Source organism: Formica exsecta, unplaced genomic scaffold (assembly GCF_003651465.1).
Source record: "Formica exsecta isolate Colony F162 unplaced genomic scaffold, ASM365146v1 scaffold191, whole genome shotgun sequence".
NCBI classification, from domain to species: Eukaryota; Metazoa; Arthropoda; class Insecta; order Hymenoptera; family Formicidae; genus Formica; species Formica exsecta.
Genome location: NW_021849211.1, coordinates 2,596,184 through 2,616,460, shown reverse-complemented (window position 1 = coordinate 2,616,460; position 20,277 = coordinate 2,596,184). Strand labels below are relative to the sequence as shown.

Below are 20,277 nucleotides of genomic sequence, written 5' to 3'. Positions count from 1 at the left end.
TATACTTACTTTTCCTGCAATTTGCTCAAACAATATAAATACATGAAATACATGTTATGAATATTCTCATTAATTTTACCGTCTAACTAAACGATCCATATACGAATACGTGAATTATTTTGAACGAGTCTCAGCCGGCCGATATGTGTACGAGCGAAAATGTTTGTAAAAAATTTTCTAATGTGTAATTTCAGTGTTTCCTCTATCTGTTAAGCACTATGTAAATTTCGATAGAACTATTAAGAAATGTCGAATGTGTAATTCGCGTTCCGCAACACTTCGGTAGGAAATCCACCGCCACAAATTATTTTATGTTTTTATCATTTCTATCTTGCATTTAATTTTCATTTTACATGTTTCGGCTAGACGAATATTTTTGCAACATGCATACACACATACATATATAAGATATATATATATATATATATATATATATATAAAAATAACATTCTAGGAAAAACTGAAATTCAACAGTCTATATAGTCGGAAAATTTCCCGGGTTTTAAAGATTAATTAATACATCATACTCATGATACAATATAACGTAATTATTATATATACACATATGTTGTGAACTCGGTATTTTTTATTTTATATTATAATAGATTGTCGACTCAAAAGCCGAGAATATCTTAAAATATACAGAATTGATTTCTAGAGAATGAATCGTCATACATAATTGTCAAAATGATAAAAAGACGAATAAGTATTTTTTTATTTCTTATTTTATATATTCGGAGGTGGATGATTTCCTTACCAAGAAATTATAAGGTAATAATCAATGTATGTGTGAAGACACGAATACATTACGAATGGTCAAAGAAATCGTGCAGAGATTTATAAAAATGTTTACAGTCAAGTTGCTTAGAAAAGTGCTGATGTTTATTTGGCGCCGGAATTATTAATGGCGCAAAGCATGATAAAGTTTGGCAAAACAAATTTGTAAATAAAATACCATTTTTCTTAATCAGGTAAATTTTTCATTTTTGGTGAGCGATACAAATTAATGACTTAACGTCAAATTTGCATAAATTTGGCTAACTGTTATTGAATATTATTATATAGCGAAAGAGAAATGCAAGTACATAAAGAAATTCAGAAAAAAATATGTAATTGTAATTAATGAAGAAATATAATATGTTGGGAGAAAATTATGTACATGTATAATTATTGTGTCAAGACTGAATTATTAAGACTTCGTAGAAGGTGGAACATTTTTGTAAATAATACTACCATCTGGAAGAAATATATATGTATTATATGAATATTGTGGAAGAGTATCGATTTTTATTATTTGATTTATATTTAACCTTTTTATCTTTGCTTACAATCTATCTGGTGCTAAAAATAGGATAGTGCATTTCAAAAACATTAATATAAGATATTAATATGTTTTTTTTTTTTATTAAATTAACAGACTCGCAAAATAATTGCAGAACCGATCGCTTCACAAACATAAAATTATAAAGACCTCGTCACATTAGATACAAGTAGTACAATTGTCGAGGTGACTTCTTCGATTGATTCAGACTTTTATTACGATAAGAAGAATAAAGAATTAGTCAATCAAAATTTTTAAACGTTTATGTTATTGCTGTCAGATCTAATTGTTTAATGAACGAGAAGATGATAAATATGATATATATTACTCAATGAAAACGCTCGTTTGTATCACGCACCTCTATTATTCTATTCGATAATGTGTCTTGAACAGATTTGAGAGGAATCACTATGTCGTCAGAATAATGGATTTCTACGCAACAGTGGTATAACTGTACGAGAAAATAATCGAAAAGGCACGGCATTTCGAGGCGATTTTAATAAAAGGCACGTGTAAATGTTTTGCATATCGCGATACAATGAGAGTCTCCTAAAATGAATAATCATCATAAATTGTCTCTTAATTTTTATTCAATATACCGTATAATTGATGCGTGTTGTGTTGAACGTGTATATGGTTGTTCATCGTGTATAAGAGTCATATACTTATCCAACATATACTAACTCCCAAATAAAACAACGCGCAGAATTTGTATTGTCGAGATGTCTATAAATCAATAAGATTCTTGTATACAGAAAGTTTTAATTACGAAATCGCGATATTTTACCGTAAAATGTTATGGTTTTAATCCTCTAGTATCGAAATACCATATTAACGATATAAAATTCGACATTGAATCTTTCTATCACAAGCTTTTTTAAAATAACTAGATATTTAAAAAAATGTTTTAAAGAATTTTTTGCCAATACTTTGTTCTTTGCTTCATGCATATTTTAAATTAAATCATTTGATAATTTAAAAACAATTTGTAAATACAATTGTGTTCATCGATTAAATCGATGACTGACTGCTTCTCGATGCAAAAAGTTTATGATCAACGGATGCAGTTTATCCGACAATATACACGCGTTTTGCATGCGCAATGATAAAGGGTTTATAAAATAAACTGAATAAAGATAGATTAATAGCGATAATAATATCAATTGATAATAATACTGTTCATGTCAATTGCACGCACAAGTAATATCATACTTTTCATTTCTACTTTTTTTTTTTATTATTTCACATTATCCGCAACGAAACGGTACTTGCAATTTAGTTTATACTGTATAAATATTCGGCAAAAACATTGCAATACAGCATAATAATATTTTCAATACAGAGGCCAATGTGCGTTTCGATAGTGTTGTCTTTCGCAGAATCGGACGAGACCGGAAGAGATTCAAGAGTATAAACTTAAAACCTTATCGTCATAACAATGAAACTTATAATCGATGATTTTACAGAGAGCAAAGAAAAATAGAAAAATATACGAAATTCTAATAATGGCGCGCACATATACACATTGACCGCTGTCCTCTTACAATAAGAAGAGTACAATTGGAGATCGTTCTAGACTCTAGACGACTATTCGTTGCTACGATGAAGATTGCCATCAGCAAAAAGCACATCCGATGCGCGCCAAAAGAGTTAAGCATCATTTTTTTTATAAATCGTTTAATGGTTTAATCTCTGCTACGATTTTCTTTTCGCTAAAACTCCGAATGTGATCCAATACTATCGTCACTCCCTTTTTCTATATGTATATCACTAAACGAATCAACTTGGTCGTAGGATTGGGGTTTTAGGAATTAATTTGCATTCTAACTATTAGTTATCAAATTTTTGCTTATTAAGGAATATTTAACGAACTTCTTTTCAGGCATGACGCGACTATTACGTTGGGCCGTGATATTTAACCATTTAATTGCCAAAAACTGCTCTTCGATCTAAAATTAAACAATTTCTAATTCCTTTATGTTCACTTTTGACTAATCAAAACCGCTTTAATGCGATTTAAATTTTAAAAAAATCTATTTTAAGTATCAATATATATGTGTATCTATTGCAATATTAATATAAATATTTTTATTATTTTAAAAATTGATGTATACTTTTTGAGGCATAAATATAGCAAAAAATAAGAACTTTTTAATCAAACTTTCATCAAAAGTGAATTAAAATAATTTGCAAAAGTTGCTCTGCTTTTAACTGCGAGAGTATAGTATCAGAAATAAATTTTGGCAATTGAATATAGATGAATTTTTATCAACTGTTAAAAAGCGTCAATACATATTATTCTTCATTCATTACTCTTTATTCGTCAATCTTATGATCGTATCATTTTGCCGTATCGTTTCGTTCCAGCAATAAAATTTTATATCTGGAAAAAAAAACTTTTACGCTCATAAAAAATTTTATAAAATAATAACACTATATATCTCATTCAACAATTATAATATAATGCAAAAAAAAACAAGAACATACTTAAATATCTTTTAGTATAAAAATAGTGTTAATTTCAACCGACACAATGCCTATGGTAAAAACTCAAAATAATTGGCTAATATTATTCTCTCGAAAGTCATTTCTTTTCGCTCTCTTTTATATATGCGTAGAATCATATTGGATCGCGTATGCACAAAATAGAAAATAATTGTTTAGGAACAGAGTATGCTATAATGGAAAATTGAATCCGTCGTGACGCTTCCCAAAAACGCTCAGTACACATAGATATACATATGTTCAATATATATGTATAAATTGAGTGTTTGATTCGCGTTTATTATTTTATATCTACAATTAGCGGGCGATATGTACAAGGGGCAGGGAGAAGTGAGATTTATCATTTTCTCTACAGCCGTTATACGTCAGGCCAAGAGCAATTTATTCAATGTAGATGTCCTCTATTGGGAAAGCAGTCTCGATGAATTTTGTGTAGAACCGATGAAAAGCGCGTCTGAAAGAAAAAAATCTCGAGTTATTGCTAGTGATCCATGAACAATGCGTCATTGCAGGACGTGAGATTCTCTTTTTTTTTTTCATTTTTAAGGATATTTATAAAATATTTAAAATTTCTGAACATAGATTATATAATACGTTATCAATTTTTTAATTATATAACGATTTATAAAATATGATAAAATATATCATATAATTATATATAGAGAGTGCATTAATATATAATATATATATTATTATTACTAATAATAATAAGAAATCAATCACAAATAAAGTAAAAATTTTTAAATTAACAAATCTACACAGAATGTGAGAGAGATCAAATTTTCTGTGAAAATAAAATAAATTATATAAAGAATGACTCACCCGACAGCTTCGGCGACTGGTCTCGTGGATTCCTGACCGATGAACACGTGGCAAGCGAACCTCTGCAGAGTAGGATGCTTTGTGATGAAGCCGAGGTAGCGATGATCGCGAGGATGAAACGCACAGAACGATACATTTTTCAGTGAATAGAAATAGTCGTGACAAGGACCCTGACTTTTCTGCAAGAACATGTCAATAACAATTAGAAATTCTCTGATTTTCTCATTTTTCCTTCCAATTACTTATATATTACTCGCGTAATATTAGATGTAAGCAAATAAAGCTTTAAACGAAAAAAAAAATTAAAATAAAATAATTTGCTTATTTATAATTTTTTCTTTTTAAATGAGATTGAGTAAAAACTCTATAATATATCAAAAATTTAATAAGATGTACGGTTTTTGCTGAGGATTAAAATAACTAGATCGCATAAATCATATATACACGAATAAATTTCGATCGCAAGGAATCGCTTACCCTTGGTTTACTTCTATCGACCATTCGAAGACCTTGATCGGATACCTCCAAAATGCAGCTTTGCGAGACGGGCGGATCCTGCAATGAGTTGCGTAGGATCCTCCGTACAGCCTGGCAAACCACCCCTGTACCCTTATGCGCCAGGGTCTCTACCGAACCCAGGTAACCCAGAAGATATCTTTCTCTCTTCACTTTGGGCGCGGTGGGATCGAAGTCACTGTAGTCCATGTCGACCGCGTAAGCTGACGGAAAGATACCTTGCCGGCCTGTCCTCAAATTTACTCCTAGCACACGAAGAACAGAAGGATAAATTTTATCAATAATGAATCTGAGCATAATATTAATATTATATTGCCACTTTTTTTATTTTTCTCTCTCTTACTTTTACTTATTTAAGATCTCTTGAAAGTTGACCTAAATAAATGTCTAATATGTATCTAGAAATTAGTTTTAGATATTTAGTCTTATGATTTTTTAATCAAAAATTCGTTGCACAATTTATTATATTTATAGATCACGAAACATTTTTAACAAATAATGATCACTCATTTGGTTTAAAGTTTGTGTGCGTTTTCTCAATCATTTTTGTACATGTTTAAAAATGTAAACAAAAAAATGTAAAAGTTATCGAAAGAATAGGACTTTACTTAGATCTCTTTATGTGTCTTCTGGATATTTGTTGTTTGACAGTTTATCATCATCGTTAGATATCTGAAGGAATTGATTTGATTGTATGCAATCAAAATTGTAAGCAAGTGGAAAAGAAGATTATTACTATGATTAAGGTTCGATACCTTGAATGGCGCGAAATTGATATCTTTACGCACCTTCGCACCATAGGTCGTCGGCCTCCTTCTGCACGTATATAGGATCTCCGATTTCAAGATCAATTTCGTCGTGATGCCGCGGTATGAACTTATGCAGACCTCGATGCGTTGCCTCGAGTAGTTCCAGTTGGGTGAACGGTACACCTCCACTTCCTTCGAAATGAAAAAACAAGCTGGTATTGATCGGTATCCTAGTTATTCTGATCCGTTCGAAAACACACACACACAATTTATAACACGAACAATATTAATATTCCTTCCCGACTTTCAAAACTTTACTGAAGGCAACAGAATCTACAAACTTGTACAGTTCCTCGCAGAAAATATAATAATAAGATTATCGGGAACACACACACACACACATACACATCGTAAAAATATTGTATGTTTCTTGTGTGTTTTACAAAATTTTTAAAAATAATTCTACTTTTTTGTCAAAAATTCAGCTCAGATTTAATTGCAAACTTTTCTAATATTAAAGATTAACGCAAATTTAAAGATTTAAACATAAAGAATAAAAAATAAAATAAAATAATAAAAATAAATAAAAAAATAAAAATAAAATTTTGTTCTTTACATATATTAAATTTTACAGGTTCAAAGAATTTAAACGAACCATGTTTCAATGATCCAAGCATCTTCTTGAAAAAGATCCTTGTTCTAAATGTATTTTAACTTTTGATGCATTCTCTTTTGCATCATGTCTATTGATGAAACAAATATCTGTTATTTTGCCTTATGAAAACATATTAAAGAGTAAGCGCGAGAAAAGAAACATGATGTAAGTGCAAAATTTACGAAGAAAACTGATTTATATATACAACGGTCACTGAATTACAATCGAGGACAGAGCCGAAGCGTCGACAGGATTTATACTAAACTTCAACCGCGATATTATTCAAAATGTAAATTAAAATAATTAAAAAAATAACATATATCCATTTCGAGATTATCTTAGCTATTTATACGATTAATTGTTGAAATATTATTCTACATTACTTTTAATATTATGTGTGCAGAATTATATACTTAAATTTAATAAATTGAAAATCTTGAAAATATTAATTAGTGTTTGGATATATGTTTATCAAGACTTTTTAAATTAAATTAATTCTGTCATCTTGTGATAGTACTTGTTAAAAGAAGTACAATGTATAAGTACTCTATTTATATTTAATCGTAATTATTCAAATATAAAAAATTTGAGAGAGAGATTTATATTATAGTGTGTAGACGAAAATAGATGATATTCCGAAGAGAATTACCTGGAGTACTACTAGGCGATACCGAATCCGTGTTTTGCAGTGTATTGCAAGGTATGGGTGATACGCTTTTGGGTCCGTTTTCAGGTGAATGAGCGGTGGAATGACCACTGTCGGTGGCCATTCTCTCGCTGTCAGGCGAACTGTCCTCGTGACGAAGTCTGGGGTGACATTTCCTCAGGATAAGATGAGGCCGGGCCGATGTCGAGCCGGTGGCAGCACTCAACTCATCTGCCAGAGAAGATGATGTCTGCATGGACGTCTGGCACATGGGCGTAGCTGAGACCAGGATAATCAATCACATGTTAAAATCTCTTCATTAAATAAATACTGTAAAAATAGAAAATGAATAACTTCTGATTTTCTTTCATTTTTTCTTTCATATCTACTTTTGGCTCATTTTATCATATCGAATTTTTACACATGTAAAGAAAATATGAAGTTCACTAAAATTTAAACACTTTCTCCACATTTGCAAAATGATATTTAGATAAATGAAAATTTGAATTTATAAGACGACAGATTCATCGCGATTGCAGAAAACACTGTTCTACAGTATGCTTCTTATAGAACTGATATGATACAAGTGGACTTTTTTTTTTTTTTTTTTTATTGTGGTTGACACAACACGGTTGGTTTCTCGATTTCATTGATACACATAACTAATGTGTTACGCGGTGACGGAAAATGATACAGCTGATCTCTATCAGATGTTGTGTACATGCACTTCATGCTATAGATATACTATAAAGGTACACAATAAAGACACTATAAAGATACACTTACATGTGTTTTACTTTATCATATTATAATAAAAGCTACATATGACACAACGAAATATGAAAATAACAAAGTAATATAATTTTATATAAATTAATTTTTTAATTATAAGATGATTTATCATATTGTCTCTTATCTTGCTTTGCCAATTATACTGATATTATTATGCAATTGATACTAAAAAAAAATCTAATAATAGTTAACGAAATTCTATGTGTGTGTTGACATATTTATCATTTATAATCAATTCTAATCTCATACATATCGTTTCTTATGGGATTTTTGAAAATTCTGATTATTTACGATAATTTGACAGTTTAAAGCTGAAGAATTTCTACTTAACAGATTTTGTTAATGTTATTATTAAGTAAATTATCACTCATACAGAATTATTCTTCTTCCAACAATTTCGATAATAATATAAGATTGGAAAAACGTTATGTACATTGGAAATTTTTTTTTTCGTTATTGTTATCATTATTGAATGAGTTATTTATTCACATACGGTGCCTTTCTTACATTTCTTGTTTTTCGGAATTTCCGGCAATCTTCGACGTCTGCGCTCTGTGCCGCCGCTTCCGGGTCGATTCGACGGCACGTGCTCCGGCGTAGGCCAGGAGCTCAAACTGGAACACGAGTCGCCGACATCGCTGACGACACTATCCCGACCGCCGTTACCGGATACAGTATTGCCACCCCCGCCCGGTCCTGGTCCGCCACCGCCTACTGATCGACCCCTGCTGCTCAATCCACCGAACAGGCTAATATCATCCAACGATAGTCATATAGTGAGCTAAGCTATCATTTCCCATGCTGCCTATTTTATTTTTATATATAACCCGTTGGGAAATACGAATAAAAAAATTCTCGTTCTTGATTGAAATGGCGTTAAAGTTCATATCGCCGAGAATTGCCGTCGCAAAATTATGAAAGATTATAATATATATTGTGCGATCAGCGTTTTTTACTTTTTTTTTTAATTTTAATGATCGATAAAGGATATAGATAAGGGAAGTGCAAAAACCAATGCATACTTGAAACGCTCATAAAATATTAGATTGGAAAATATCGAGTTCGAAAGTAATGCATAGCAACACATCTCGATTATTATTTGCATCAAACTTTAGGCAAAAATTAATTAATAATTATGAGCGTCGCTGCATATCGCGAACTCTCCCGGAGAGTATGGCCCCTCGAGTTATTTTTAACAAGATTAAAGTTTTTATGAAATTGCGGTGTTATGGTAAATGTGATGATGTACGTCACTGTATATGTACGTGCGGCTGATACTATATATATATATATATAGTACAAATATTAAGATGTAATTGCGTTTAAACGTGAAATAAATTACAACAGTTGCAACGCAATTGTAACTGCTTGTCAGAATTATAAATTATTTGCCAAATGAAATTTATTTTGCATTATAGTGCAAAGTATGTAAGAAAAATTCAAACGATTGCGAATATTAATTGTCATCATATTAATTGTCTTGCGCGAAAAATTCAAAATGATTTTTTTATTTCCAATATAGCTTTAAATTTGCTATAAATAAAAATATTTTATTCTTATCGCTTTTCTTGTCTCGAATCTTTATGTCTTTTGTCAAAGAATGCTCCGTCAAAATATTGCGAGCTTTATCTGATATATCGATATTTCAGATTGGTATACCAATAGAGTATAAAATTATACATCAAAGAAAAATACGGCATAAATAAAGTATATAAGAATATAATTTATAATAATGAGAAAGAGTGAACACTTACGATGTTACCAACCTGAAATCGCTATCGGCTATGATTGAACAATGATGGTCCAGCTCCTCGCTGTCATCAGGAGTGGTATGTCCGCTTTGATCATCGTGCCGATGAATAACGACAACTTCCTCATCCTCAGAGTCGCCGGTAACGACGTCACAGGATCTGCCGACTTCTTCATCGCTTCCTTGCGAAGATGTTGGCGAATCATCGATCATCACATCATGTACGAGCCTGACAGTCAAATCGTTAAATATGTATGTAAGATACATTAAATTTGTGATAAAAACCCGATTAAAAAATATGAAATATCAATGAAGTGTCTCTGATAACGAATTATTCCTTAATTATCCAAAAAATCGAAAAAATATATGATAATTGCTTTATCACTTGTAAATTAATACATTATTGCGTGATGTAATTTAAAGTCTTCCTTTCAAAATTTTAAATGTATAAAATAATCGATCAAAATTTTTTTATAATGATATATAATAATAGTCATAACTCTCTTAATGCGATCAGCAATCAAGACACATGATTATACAAACATTACATTTGCCATAATACGATTATGAAGATAATCGCTAAATGCAGAATTATATAATTAAATCGCATACCAGAGAGTCTCACACATACTCACATATACATACACATATATGCACCACACATACACATTACTCAACTTAACGATAGATAGCCCTCTGTAAATAGGATCATCACTTATTGGCGATAAAGGCAGCAGATATATGTATGTATGCGCGTCACAACAAAAGCCGTAGATCATCACGAAAGTTGTCTATATGCGCGTTGCGTTGCAGTTTCATGTCGCACTTGTATCCTTGTGTCACTTATGCCCCAGGATCAATAATTTTAAAGGCACGATAAAACTTGGCTGTTCTTCCATGACTTTTAATTTAATCATATATCGAATCTCTCAGCGATTTCGAACTATAATTTTATAGCTTCCTTGAATCCACTTGTGTCATATATGTTAGATACATCGACACATTTTTTTTTTTTATTTTACAATCCTATGCAATATTGCAATAATTTGACATCTTAGAATTTGTTAAGCAGAAGTTTTTGACAAAATATAAAGATAGAGTATCTTTTTTGAAACTGCTAACAATCAGTGTCAGTAACTCCTATTAAAATGACACACTGCTATTTCTCAAATTGTCAGTTCTAATTATCAATTTTATTACTTGTCAAAATGGAGTGTAAATAAATTATAGTACAAATTTTATAGGAGTTGATAAAATTCATTGAAAAGGAAATAATGTGAAAATGAATTCATTGTTTTTTATCTATATTGTATGAATAATATGCGTTATTCATTTGTCTATAGATATCTGATTTTTTATATATAAAAGCCAATGTTCCGCATATACTGTTAAAATAATTGATACTTTGAGAGAATCCAGCATGCATACATATTCTGTAATTATTATATATATGTATATATTCTCTAATATTTTTTATTATGATAAAAATATATTTAGATGATAGCTTGTTCAATGATATAATTAATATGTCCAATTATCTACATTTATTTTCGCCGATTTCATAAAAATACCTAGACAATGACGTTGATAATTACTGATATTTCACCACCCATGCACTTTCGATCTTATCAACGTGGTGCAATATCTACAACCTACATTATCGCCCTACATATTTTTACTTGGTAACAATATATGACCTGCGATATATTATCGTTTTATTTCAGCTTCTAATGTGATCATCAATCCTTCTATTTGGTCCCCCGTCTAAATTAGCTGCCTTTTTTTAATTTCAGACCGCCGTCTTTCGCAAATGACGTCGCTGTCGCGGTCCTTATTGCATCATCGTGTCATCTGTTCCGAAGACAGGTTTGTCGCGGAACGCATACTCACGTGTAGTTGGAAAGCGGGGTCTTCAGATGTTGGGGCAGCCTCTCGAAGTAATGTCGGAACTCCTCGAACTCGCTGTCAGCCATCGTCGCGTCGTTCGCAGGGTGAGCAAAATACAGGGCACAAGGCAGGGGTCGGTCCCGAGGGCGGCCGTGGCGGCCTAGAGGAGAGCTACTCGTCGACCCCCAGGAAACATACGGGGTGAAAAGATGTCGCTGACGTTGTCGCCGACGTCGCTTCGACTCCGTGCAAACGCGACGCAACCCCTATTGATTCCTGCGTGGTGAACGTCGCGCGCCTACTCGTTCGCGTGGGGGTGGGCAGGGGTTGGTTTTCAAGAGAGAGAAGAGAAAGAGAGAGAGAGAGAAAGAAAGAGGAAAGTAAAACGAGAGCTACACTCTAGGGTGAATGTTTGGTTGCGTATTCTCATCTTGCATTTAGCGTTAAATACTGACGACGACGATAACGTCGAACACGTCGGGTTAACGAGAGATAAAATCCAGTGTTCGCACGCGACGTTAAATGAACACCGCGAATACGCTTCTGTCTACCTCTCTTGAACTACTTCAAGAGATTTAATTGCTATGTTGCTTTAAGTTGGGATAGCGTAACTACCTATGGTGTCATAAATTAATTAACCATTAACGTTTTTCATTTCTAAAGCAAAAATTTTATTAGAATATAATATGATTTTGTATTAGGTCAATTTTTATTCCAACTTTCCATTATCTAATTTTCGACCGTATTTTCAGAGGCATTATGAAAAAAACAATAGAGAGCGCGACTATATACGCTTGGAGAAAATGTGGGCCAAGACGGGCCTTTGTTCGAACATTTGTGGATCTAGCGCGCTGCTGGTCGATATACTTCGCAATGAAACATTTATCAGTAGGGAGCATAAACCCCAAGAGTTTACAGTCGTATCTCCCGAAGTAGCTTAGAATTCGCGGCGAAGAACGGCGCGATGTTACGATATAAAATTCCGGAGAGATGGTTAAATATTTTACAGCTGCCCCGCAATCGATCTTTTGCACTCATACACCGGTGGCTGCAACAGTAGATTTATCTTCTTCATATTCCGACGATGACTCATCGAAAATTTTCCAATTTGTGATATTTCATCAAATAACATGTCTGTGAAAAAATTATGAATTGGACGTAAAATACTCATTCACTTTTTCACGTACCAAAATCGATTTCTTTGACATCAATTAACACGAAAATTATAATTAGTTTAAACAATCAAATTCTTATTCCAAAAGATCAGAATTTAATTAAACGAGGGGGAAAAATTAAGCAATTGATAAAATCTCGACAATTAAAAATGTCCTAATAAATACTAACACATATTTATGTAGAAATGAATTAATCCATTAAATCCAATTAATAATTTTTAAAAAATCAGATTTATAATAAATTAGATGGCCCAAATTTCTCGTGTATAGAACCCATTAATATATATAATTCATTTTTCCTTAATTTTGTCGTCCTTCTTTTAATTGATCATTGAGATTTTTGTTAAGCAATCTAGTATTTATTTCATAATGCACATTATAATAACACTTCCAACCATTTTATCAGTCATTCTAATATTATGGTGGCTATAAATTTTTACAGGCGTTTCACCAGAATCAAATTATACCCCAAGAATAAGATCATATTTCACGAATTCGCAACTTCTGTTTTGCCAGTTATGCGGAGAACATTTTTCACTTTGTATATGTCCTCCCATAACTCTTTATCTCACAACCACCCCTGTCTCTCCAATCACCTGTTATACTTTTCTTTCGTGCTGAGAGCATGCTCAGAAAGGATTTTCCTGTTTGTCGATGGATAATCATCATTTTCTTCGTCGTGAGGAGTGTTTTTGCGCAATTCGGTCGCTCCGATCGATTAAAAAATTTTAATCGATTTACTCGAGACCACTTTGAAAGCTTTAAGAAAGAATGCATCTCACGTTATCGAAGCAACAGGCGAGACTATTGACGTCAAGAGACAACAATATAACACGAATAGGTAATAAAATATGATTAAATATAAAGAGTGCATAAAAATATAAAATATAAATATAAATTGCATAAATATATAAAGAATATAAAAATATGATTTTAAAAGAACAAAAAAGTTTGTAGATTATTATTTAAGAATAAATATAATATATAATTGCACGTCTCTTTTTAATTAAAAATATTCCCATTTGCATTCGAGCATTATAAATATTGAAGAATAGAAATCAGTCCTCAAACGATATAGATGTAGCAATTAAAGGCGTGTTTATTATGCGAAGAATCTCGTTAGCGTAACCTCGAGGAAAATTCAAACGACACGAAGTAAAAGAAATTGCCGGTATCGAATTGCGTCTGACCTAGTGGCCTTTGCGACGTAGTAAAAGACAGAAGCTAAATTCGTGTTCTCTAGCATCTCATCCTCCCCTTTTAGTCTCAATGTCGACATATCGCCACGGATAATTACTGTACTTTATCAACTTTGCAATGTATCGTGGCGGAAACTGATATCTCATATCACTGACATATGACAGAATCCACCAAATGCGGGTAATACACGATTGCAAAATTACGTACGCACAAAATGATTTTCTTATAATTCCGAAAAGATCTAAATCATTGAATTTCTCAATTCTTTTTCCTAATCTTTCCTAATTTTTTGATTTTTTAATTTTAATTCTTAAAGACGTATTTTTGTAATTCTAACTCCTTAATTTTAATCTTTGATATATTTTAGTGGCGGGTTTAAAAATTGCAATCGGTAATAGAGTTAAGGAAAATTAGTAGCAAATTAAATTAATTGAATAATGTTAATTTATTCTTGACCGCGACCAGAACCCCGGTCGAAACTCGTAAGAGATACCCTTGAGAACCTACTGTCTTCGGAATGCATCCTGATAAGGTACGAGTATCGAGGATCGAACGATACTCTCAATCTCGCTTAATGCTGGAAAAACACTCGGTATAATTTAGCGAGGGTAGAATTGCGGCAACTGATAGTGGTAAGTGATGAACACTGGTAATGTGCTGCATCTACTTTTCTTAGGGGTGGGAGAAAACGCCCGCTCCTCGCGGGCGTTCGAGCTTTTATTAAATGGTGTCTTTGTTTCGGAACGGAGAACGAGAAATCGCCGCCTCGTCGAAAAAGTTCTCTTCTTCTGATAGGAAGTCACCTTGTCGGGTGACCGCTTCTTCGTCTTCAATATTTGTAATAGAGCACATAATTCTACATTGTTGGAACTAAGCATTTTGTAATGAAAAAATGCATTCTATCCCGTGATAATTTTATAAAATTAAGAAATTGCGTTGATATTTTACATTTATAATATAATCTAAGTATTTCTAAAAAATATCCGATGTGATGATTAGCGATTATGAACACAAGAAAGAGAAAAAGAGAGAAAAGAAAGTATGTAATAATTATTAGTAATTCATAATAACAAAATTATAAAATAAAATATACGACAATGTTTTATATCAATCTATAATTGAAATATATTATTAATGTAATTATAATTATACGATATTTAAAGCAAAATAATTTGCGAATATACTTTACAATTTATATTAATGAAATCATAATAAACTATATATTCTTATATAAATAATTATTTATATTATCTAATATTAATTTTTTTCGGATCAAATATTAACAAGTAGAACAAAGTAAATTGAGATAACATCTCAACCTTTTTCCATCTTTTCTCTTTTTTTTTTATGCACAAATTGCTGCATCTTATTTCTCAAATAAAAATTTAGTGTAAAAATAAAGAAACCTTGAACAGTTGTATCTCGTTTCTTGAAGATCTTGCAATTTTTGCGCGTACTCTTCAGTATCGGTGCTCGTATCATTCGCTCTAGTGACGTCACTTGCAGAAAATACATTCAAGGACCGGCACCACTCGCCGTTAAACGGGGTGAGCCAACACTTGTCTTCAACCCCATGAAAAGTTTTATCCGACCAATGGGAATCGCTGGTGCTGCCGTGCACCGCCCAATCACGGCAAGATCGTCATTGAGAAAGACGAGCACAAGCGGGGGAGGCCGAGATCTTAAGAGGACCTGTTAAGGATGGTACCGCCACACTCTGTTGCTCGCGTCCTGAAAGACAGTGAGTTGTCAGTGGATCACAAATCAAATCGTATATATCGCGCAAGATATTGAGAAATAAATTCCATTGATAAACGAAATTACTGAGGAGAAAAATTCTTTTGTTGTCACATTGTTTCGCAAATTTTTTTATCGTGAAAATTATCATGAGTGGATCAGGAAAGAGTCTCCTCGGGGTGTGGTTATACAGGAGAGGCGAGAGTTGGGCTGTCAAAGAAGGAAGTCCGCTACACAAATCGCGCAATGTATGTTATCATATATTTGACGAAATTAAAAAAGCAGATGATATAAAGAAATGATAAATTTTATTTGATCTTTAACGAGTCAATAATTTTAAAAATAGTCATATAGTTAATATTTATAATAAACTTTTTCTTGTTTAATTTATTCAAATAATCAATTTAATCTTATATTTTATCAAGAGCTTTTTAAACATCATAGAAGCAGAAGTGTCTTAAAATGAAATTTATACGATAATAAATGGAAAAGTTGAAAGTTGAATATCTTGATAAGTAGACGTACCCTTTCATTCATTTAGCTCCCCGTGGATGAGGGTAATCAAGCCAACGACAACAAGAATTCTGTGATATTTTCCCTGAAGAATCAAATCGGTGGCTTAGCGCGAGCGCTTCAAGTATTTCAGGTATGTTTCTGTATTTTTCGTTTTCCGTATATATGTTTACGTTAAAATTTGTATCATATTCTCTTCTCAAATCTTTTAATAAGTTATTCAGCGAATTTAAACGAATAATCGAAAGTTAGGCGATAAAAAAATGCAACAATTTGCAAAATTCGAATACTGCAAGCGTAATGTGAGCACTCTTGTTAAGATAGTTTTTTTAAGCAACTTTTACCATTAGATAAATAAAGATAAATAAATAAGATCAATTATAAAAATTTACCATTATAATTTTTAATATTTAAATTTAACATTTTTTTTTTTTTTAATTTAAAAATTATAATTTTCATCATCAATTATAAATTTACAACGCGATTAACGCATAGAGAGTCGCTTCCCAAATTCCGAGCGTAAAGTACCGCATATTGAAAAGCACATTTAGAAAATATGAGGGAAGACATATTTTTCTTTTCATCCATAAAGGATTTAGGTATAAACGTCGTGCATATCGAATCGAGAAAGTCTATGCGCCGCGGCTCCGAATACGACATCCTCGTGGATGTCGAGTGCGATCCGAGGAGGATGGAACAATTGATGAAATTGTTGAGCCGCGAAGTAGCGGCTATCAATCTTGCCCATTATGAGCAAATCGGAAGTATACCACGCGCACCTTCTCTCTCGGCCGCGACAAGCTTCGGTGAGTCTCCATTAATACGCAGTAAAAAATATCAATAAAATTTTTTATTTTTTTATTATAATGAGATATGGTTAAATGCAATGTCCTTGTAATATTTTTTATATGTATATGTTATTGTGTATCAATAAAACAATTGATGCAATAAAACTCTGATATGATAAAATGCAGTTTTTTAGTTATACTTTGTTCGAGATTAAGCGGAGAGCGTGGAATTAATTTGCGGAATTAATCGCGGTAATTGTCTTGGTGATCACACACGGCACGGCTAGGTCCGCACCAATTTTTAGAATCGAGCCTGTTATCACTGACAGCTCACGTCCAGAGTTGACGCCACTAGTTTTCAAACATGGGCCGCCATTAGCTGTCAACGGAAAAGCCGCGATGACAAGCTCCGTGTTTCCGAGCAAAAAATAAAAATTGATGTCCTTTTAGAAAGATCCACGAACAAATACGAGCCGTACAAACTAATCCGAAAATTTATCAAACTCTCGACAATCGGGATCTTTTTAGAAGGGCACGCTTTGATAAAAGGGCCGCGCAAAAGGAGCGAACCGCACTTTGAAGAAAATCTCAGACGTTTGTATATGTAATTACAGCTGCAAGAAAAGTATTAATTTAACTCGGTGAATTCATGTCGGAAAATAATATGATCGCTCCTTTCGCGCGCGAACCGCCGAATTTATCGCCGCCGGTGCCTTTTGTCGCCGCAAAAAAGGTCTTCTAAATATCTGTAAAATATTGTTCATATCGTTAACGTCTTTATTAAATTTTTATGTCGTTCGAAACCTGACTTTCTTCATCTTATCAGGCTCGTTCTATTTCGCGCTCTCTCTTTCTCTCTCTCACACATCCGCTTCGCTCTCGAACAGATTTGTATTTTAATCCTAATTGCAATAGTTTGCAACATTTTAAAATTAAAAACTATATTAGTTCAATAATTATCTAATAATTTAGTAATTTGTTAAATATTTGAACAGAGATAATTTTAAATTAAATAAAAATTTTAATTTAATTATTGAATAACTGGTTAAAAGTGCTCTCTCTTGTCATCATCATATATTTAATATGTCAATATGTTTATTACAATTAAAAGTAAAAGAATTTGATTGTTTTACAAAGACTAAACAATTTAAATTAAATATCACAATTTATTAAAAGTGCATTATTCTTATGGCAAAGGCTATATTTGAAAGTTCGATAAAATTTGTATCGAGATTTACTATACCACGTTTTTATTGTTTCTGTCTTCTCGGAGACATTTGATAATGGAATATCTTATCGCGCGTGCTAAGATGCAACAGAGTTTCGATTTTATAGATTTTAGTGAAGTCGACATGCCCTGGTTCCCGCGAAAGATATCGGACCTCGATCGTGCGCAGAAAGTTCTCATGTACGGCTCAGAATTGGACGCGGACCATCCCGTACGTTTTTTATATGATTTTATGCATGCGAGATGCTGTTACAGCAACTTCTTCTCGAGTTTATGCTCACTTTAACAAAACTACTCTGCAATTGCAGGGTTTCAAAGATCCCATATATCGTAAACGTCGCGAGGAGTTTGCCGACATTGCCTATAATTACAAGTAGTAAGTAAAGTAATAGTTTACGCGTAAGCGTTTTTTCTAATTAATAACGACATAATATTTTAGCGGTCAACCGATACCAAAGGTGCAATATAGGCCGGAAGAAATCAGAACTTGGTATGTTCTTTCACACAAAAATTATTTATATTTGCAACATTTTTTAAAAAAAAAAAAAAAAAAAATACGTTTCGCTTAATACACTCGTTTTAAACTGCCAAAAAAATGTGTTTTAATTTAGAGAAAAAAAGAGAAAAAATATGGTAAACTTAAGAAATTTGTATATAATTTTTAAAAATTAAATTTGTAATTTCTCAAATTAAAAATAAGTATATACACACAAAGAAATCCCGAAAAAACCTCTTTGCAAAGATATTAAAAATTATTTATAACATATCGTAAAAGAGAGAGTCGTGAATTAATTGACGTCACTATTCGAGACACAGGATACAACTTTTTCTCGTGAAACTACAAACGATACTGCAAACGTGTTTTCGCGTACATGAAGGCAATTAGTATGGATAAAAGAAATGATTTCTCGATACTTAAGTTATATACATACTCGTTCGATATCTTCGATCTCATCGTTCACTAAGAAAAGATAAAGTCTGTCTCTCTCTTCTCTCTCTCCCTCCCTCTCTATCTATCTATATATATCTATCTCTTCCTATGTCTCTTTGTAGCGCGAATCGAAATAAGATTGGCACGCTGAATGCACCCTTAATTGCGTCAATTTGATTTATCCTCGACACGGCATCGAGTAGCAACTCGGCTAATGCAATATCTCTGACTTGAATGCAACGATTTACGAAACAACCATTGCAACTTCAATAAACTTAATCAAAACGAGAGCTTTTCGGCAGAAGTCAAACATTTGAGTGATTTGATAACGATAATTAATTTATCTAACATGATTACAAAACATTATTTAAAATATGTCGTAATAAATGAAATACATATTCAACACATAATATCCCATACAGAACATTGCAGCAATATTTAACAAAAAAGATTAATTATTTAATCTTTATCTTAGGGGAACTGTTTTCCGTGAATTGCATCAACTCTACCAAAAATACGCGTGCAAAGAATATTTGGAAAATTGGCCGAAGTTAGTCAAATATTGCGGATACAGGTATATAACAAAAAGATAATTAACATAAAACTTATTCAAACATAAATTTGTTAAAAAATCTAATTATCCATTAAAAAAAAAATGTGCATATACATTATAATATTTTATATTTTATATAATAACGTGCTTGCAAGTATAATTTTATTTAAAAAATGTGTAAATATAGATATTGCGCGATTTACACACACAAGAAAGCTTCATTTAAAATATTTTTTAATCTTGTCGCTCTCTCTTAGAGAGAACAATATACCGCAACTGCAGGATGTGAACGTTTTTCTAAAGCGTGAGTATGAAAGATTGTTATATAATTATATTATCACGTTTTACGAGAACAAGAATGAAGCGTGTAAACAAAAATTGATATTTTATCTTAGGAACAACGGGATTTCAACTTCGTCCGGTCGCGGGTTATCTCACACCGCGAGATTTCCTTGCCGGACTTGCTTTTCGAGTGTTCCACTGCACCCAATACATTCGACACTCTTCCG

The 20,277-nt window shown here is 32.3% G+C and overlaps 2 protein-coding genes across 5 annotated transcripts in view; one reads left to right on the top strand and one right to left on the bottom strand.

Moving 5' to 3' along the window:
• Positions 1 to 736: 736 nt before the first annotated feature.
• Positions 737 to 11,881, bottom strand: LOC115233811 (JNK-interacting protein 1). Of its 4 annotated transcripts, none has more exons than XM_029804410.1 (8): positions 11,647 to 11,881; positions 9,761 to 9,985; positions 8,514 to 8,755; positions 7,218 to 7,493; positions 5,953 to 6,105; positions 5,126 to 5,409; positions 4,649 to 4,827; positions 737 to 4,280 (listed from the first exon to the last, which is right to left on the bottom strand). In XM_029804410.1, exons 1-8 carry the CDS (start codon positions 11,727 to 11,729, stop codon positions 4,208 to 4,210), a joined length of 1,515 nt encoding a protein of 504 aa, XP_029660270.1. In that variant the 5' UTR covers positions 11,730 to 11,881; the 3' UTR covers positions 737 to 4,207. The 4 variants fall into 4 exon arrangements, with proteins under 4 accessions (XP_029660270.1, XP_029660272.1, XP_029660271.1 ...); XM_029804412.1 differs by having other exon boundaries at positions 8,514 to 8,734; XM_029804411.1 differs by having other exon boundaries at positions 9,773 to 9,985.
• A 3,558-nt stretch (positions 11,882 to 15,439) lies between these two features.
• Positions 15,440 to 20,277, top strand: part of LOC115233862 (tryptophan 5-hydroxylase 1) — a 6,675-nt gene continuing 1,837 nt past the window's right edge. Inside the window, 9 exon segments of the mRNA XM_029804476.1 lie at positions 15,440 to 16,003; positions 16,297 to 16,401; positions 16,861 to 17,074; positions 18,392 to 18,495; positions 18,593 to 18,660; positions 18,724 to 18,774; positions 19,691 to 19,789; positions 20,026 to 20,072; positions 20,164 to 20,271. Of these exon segments, the coding sequence (XP_029660336.1) occupies positions 15,905 to 16,003; positions 16,297 to 16,401; positions 16,861 to 17,074; positions 18,392 to 18,495; positions 18,593 to 18,660; positions 18,724 to 18,774; positions 19,691 to 19,789; positions 20,026 to 20,072; positions 20,164 to 20,271 (895 nt within the window). The 5' untranslated portion in view covers positions 15,440 to 15,904.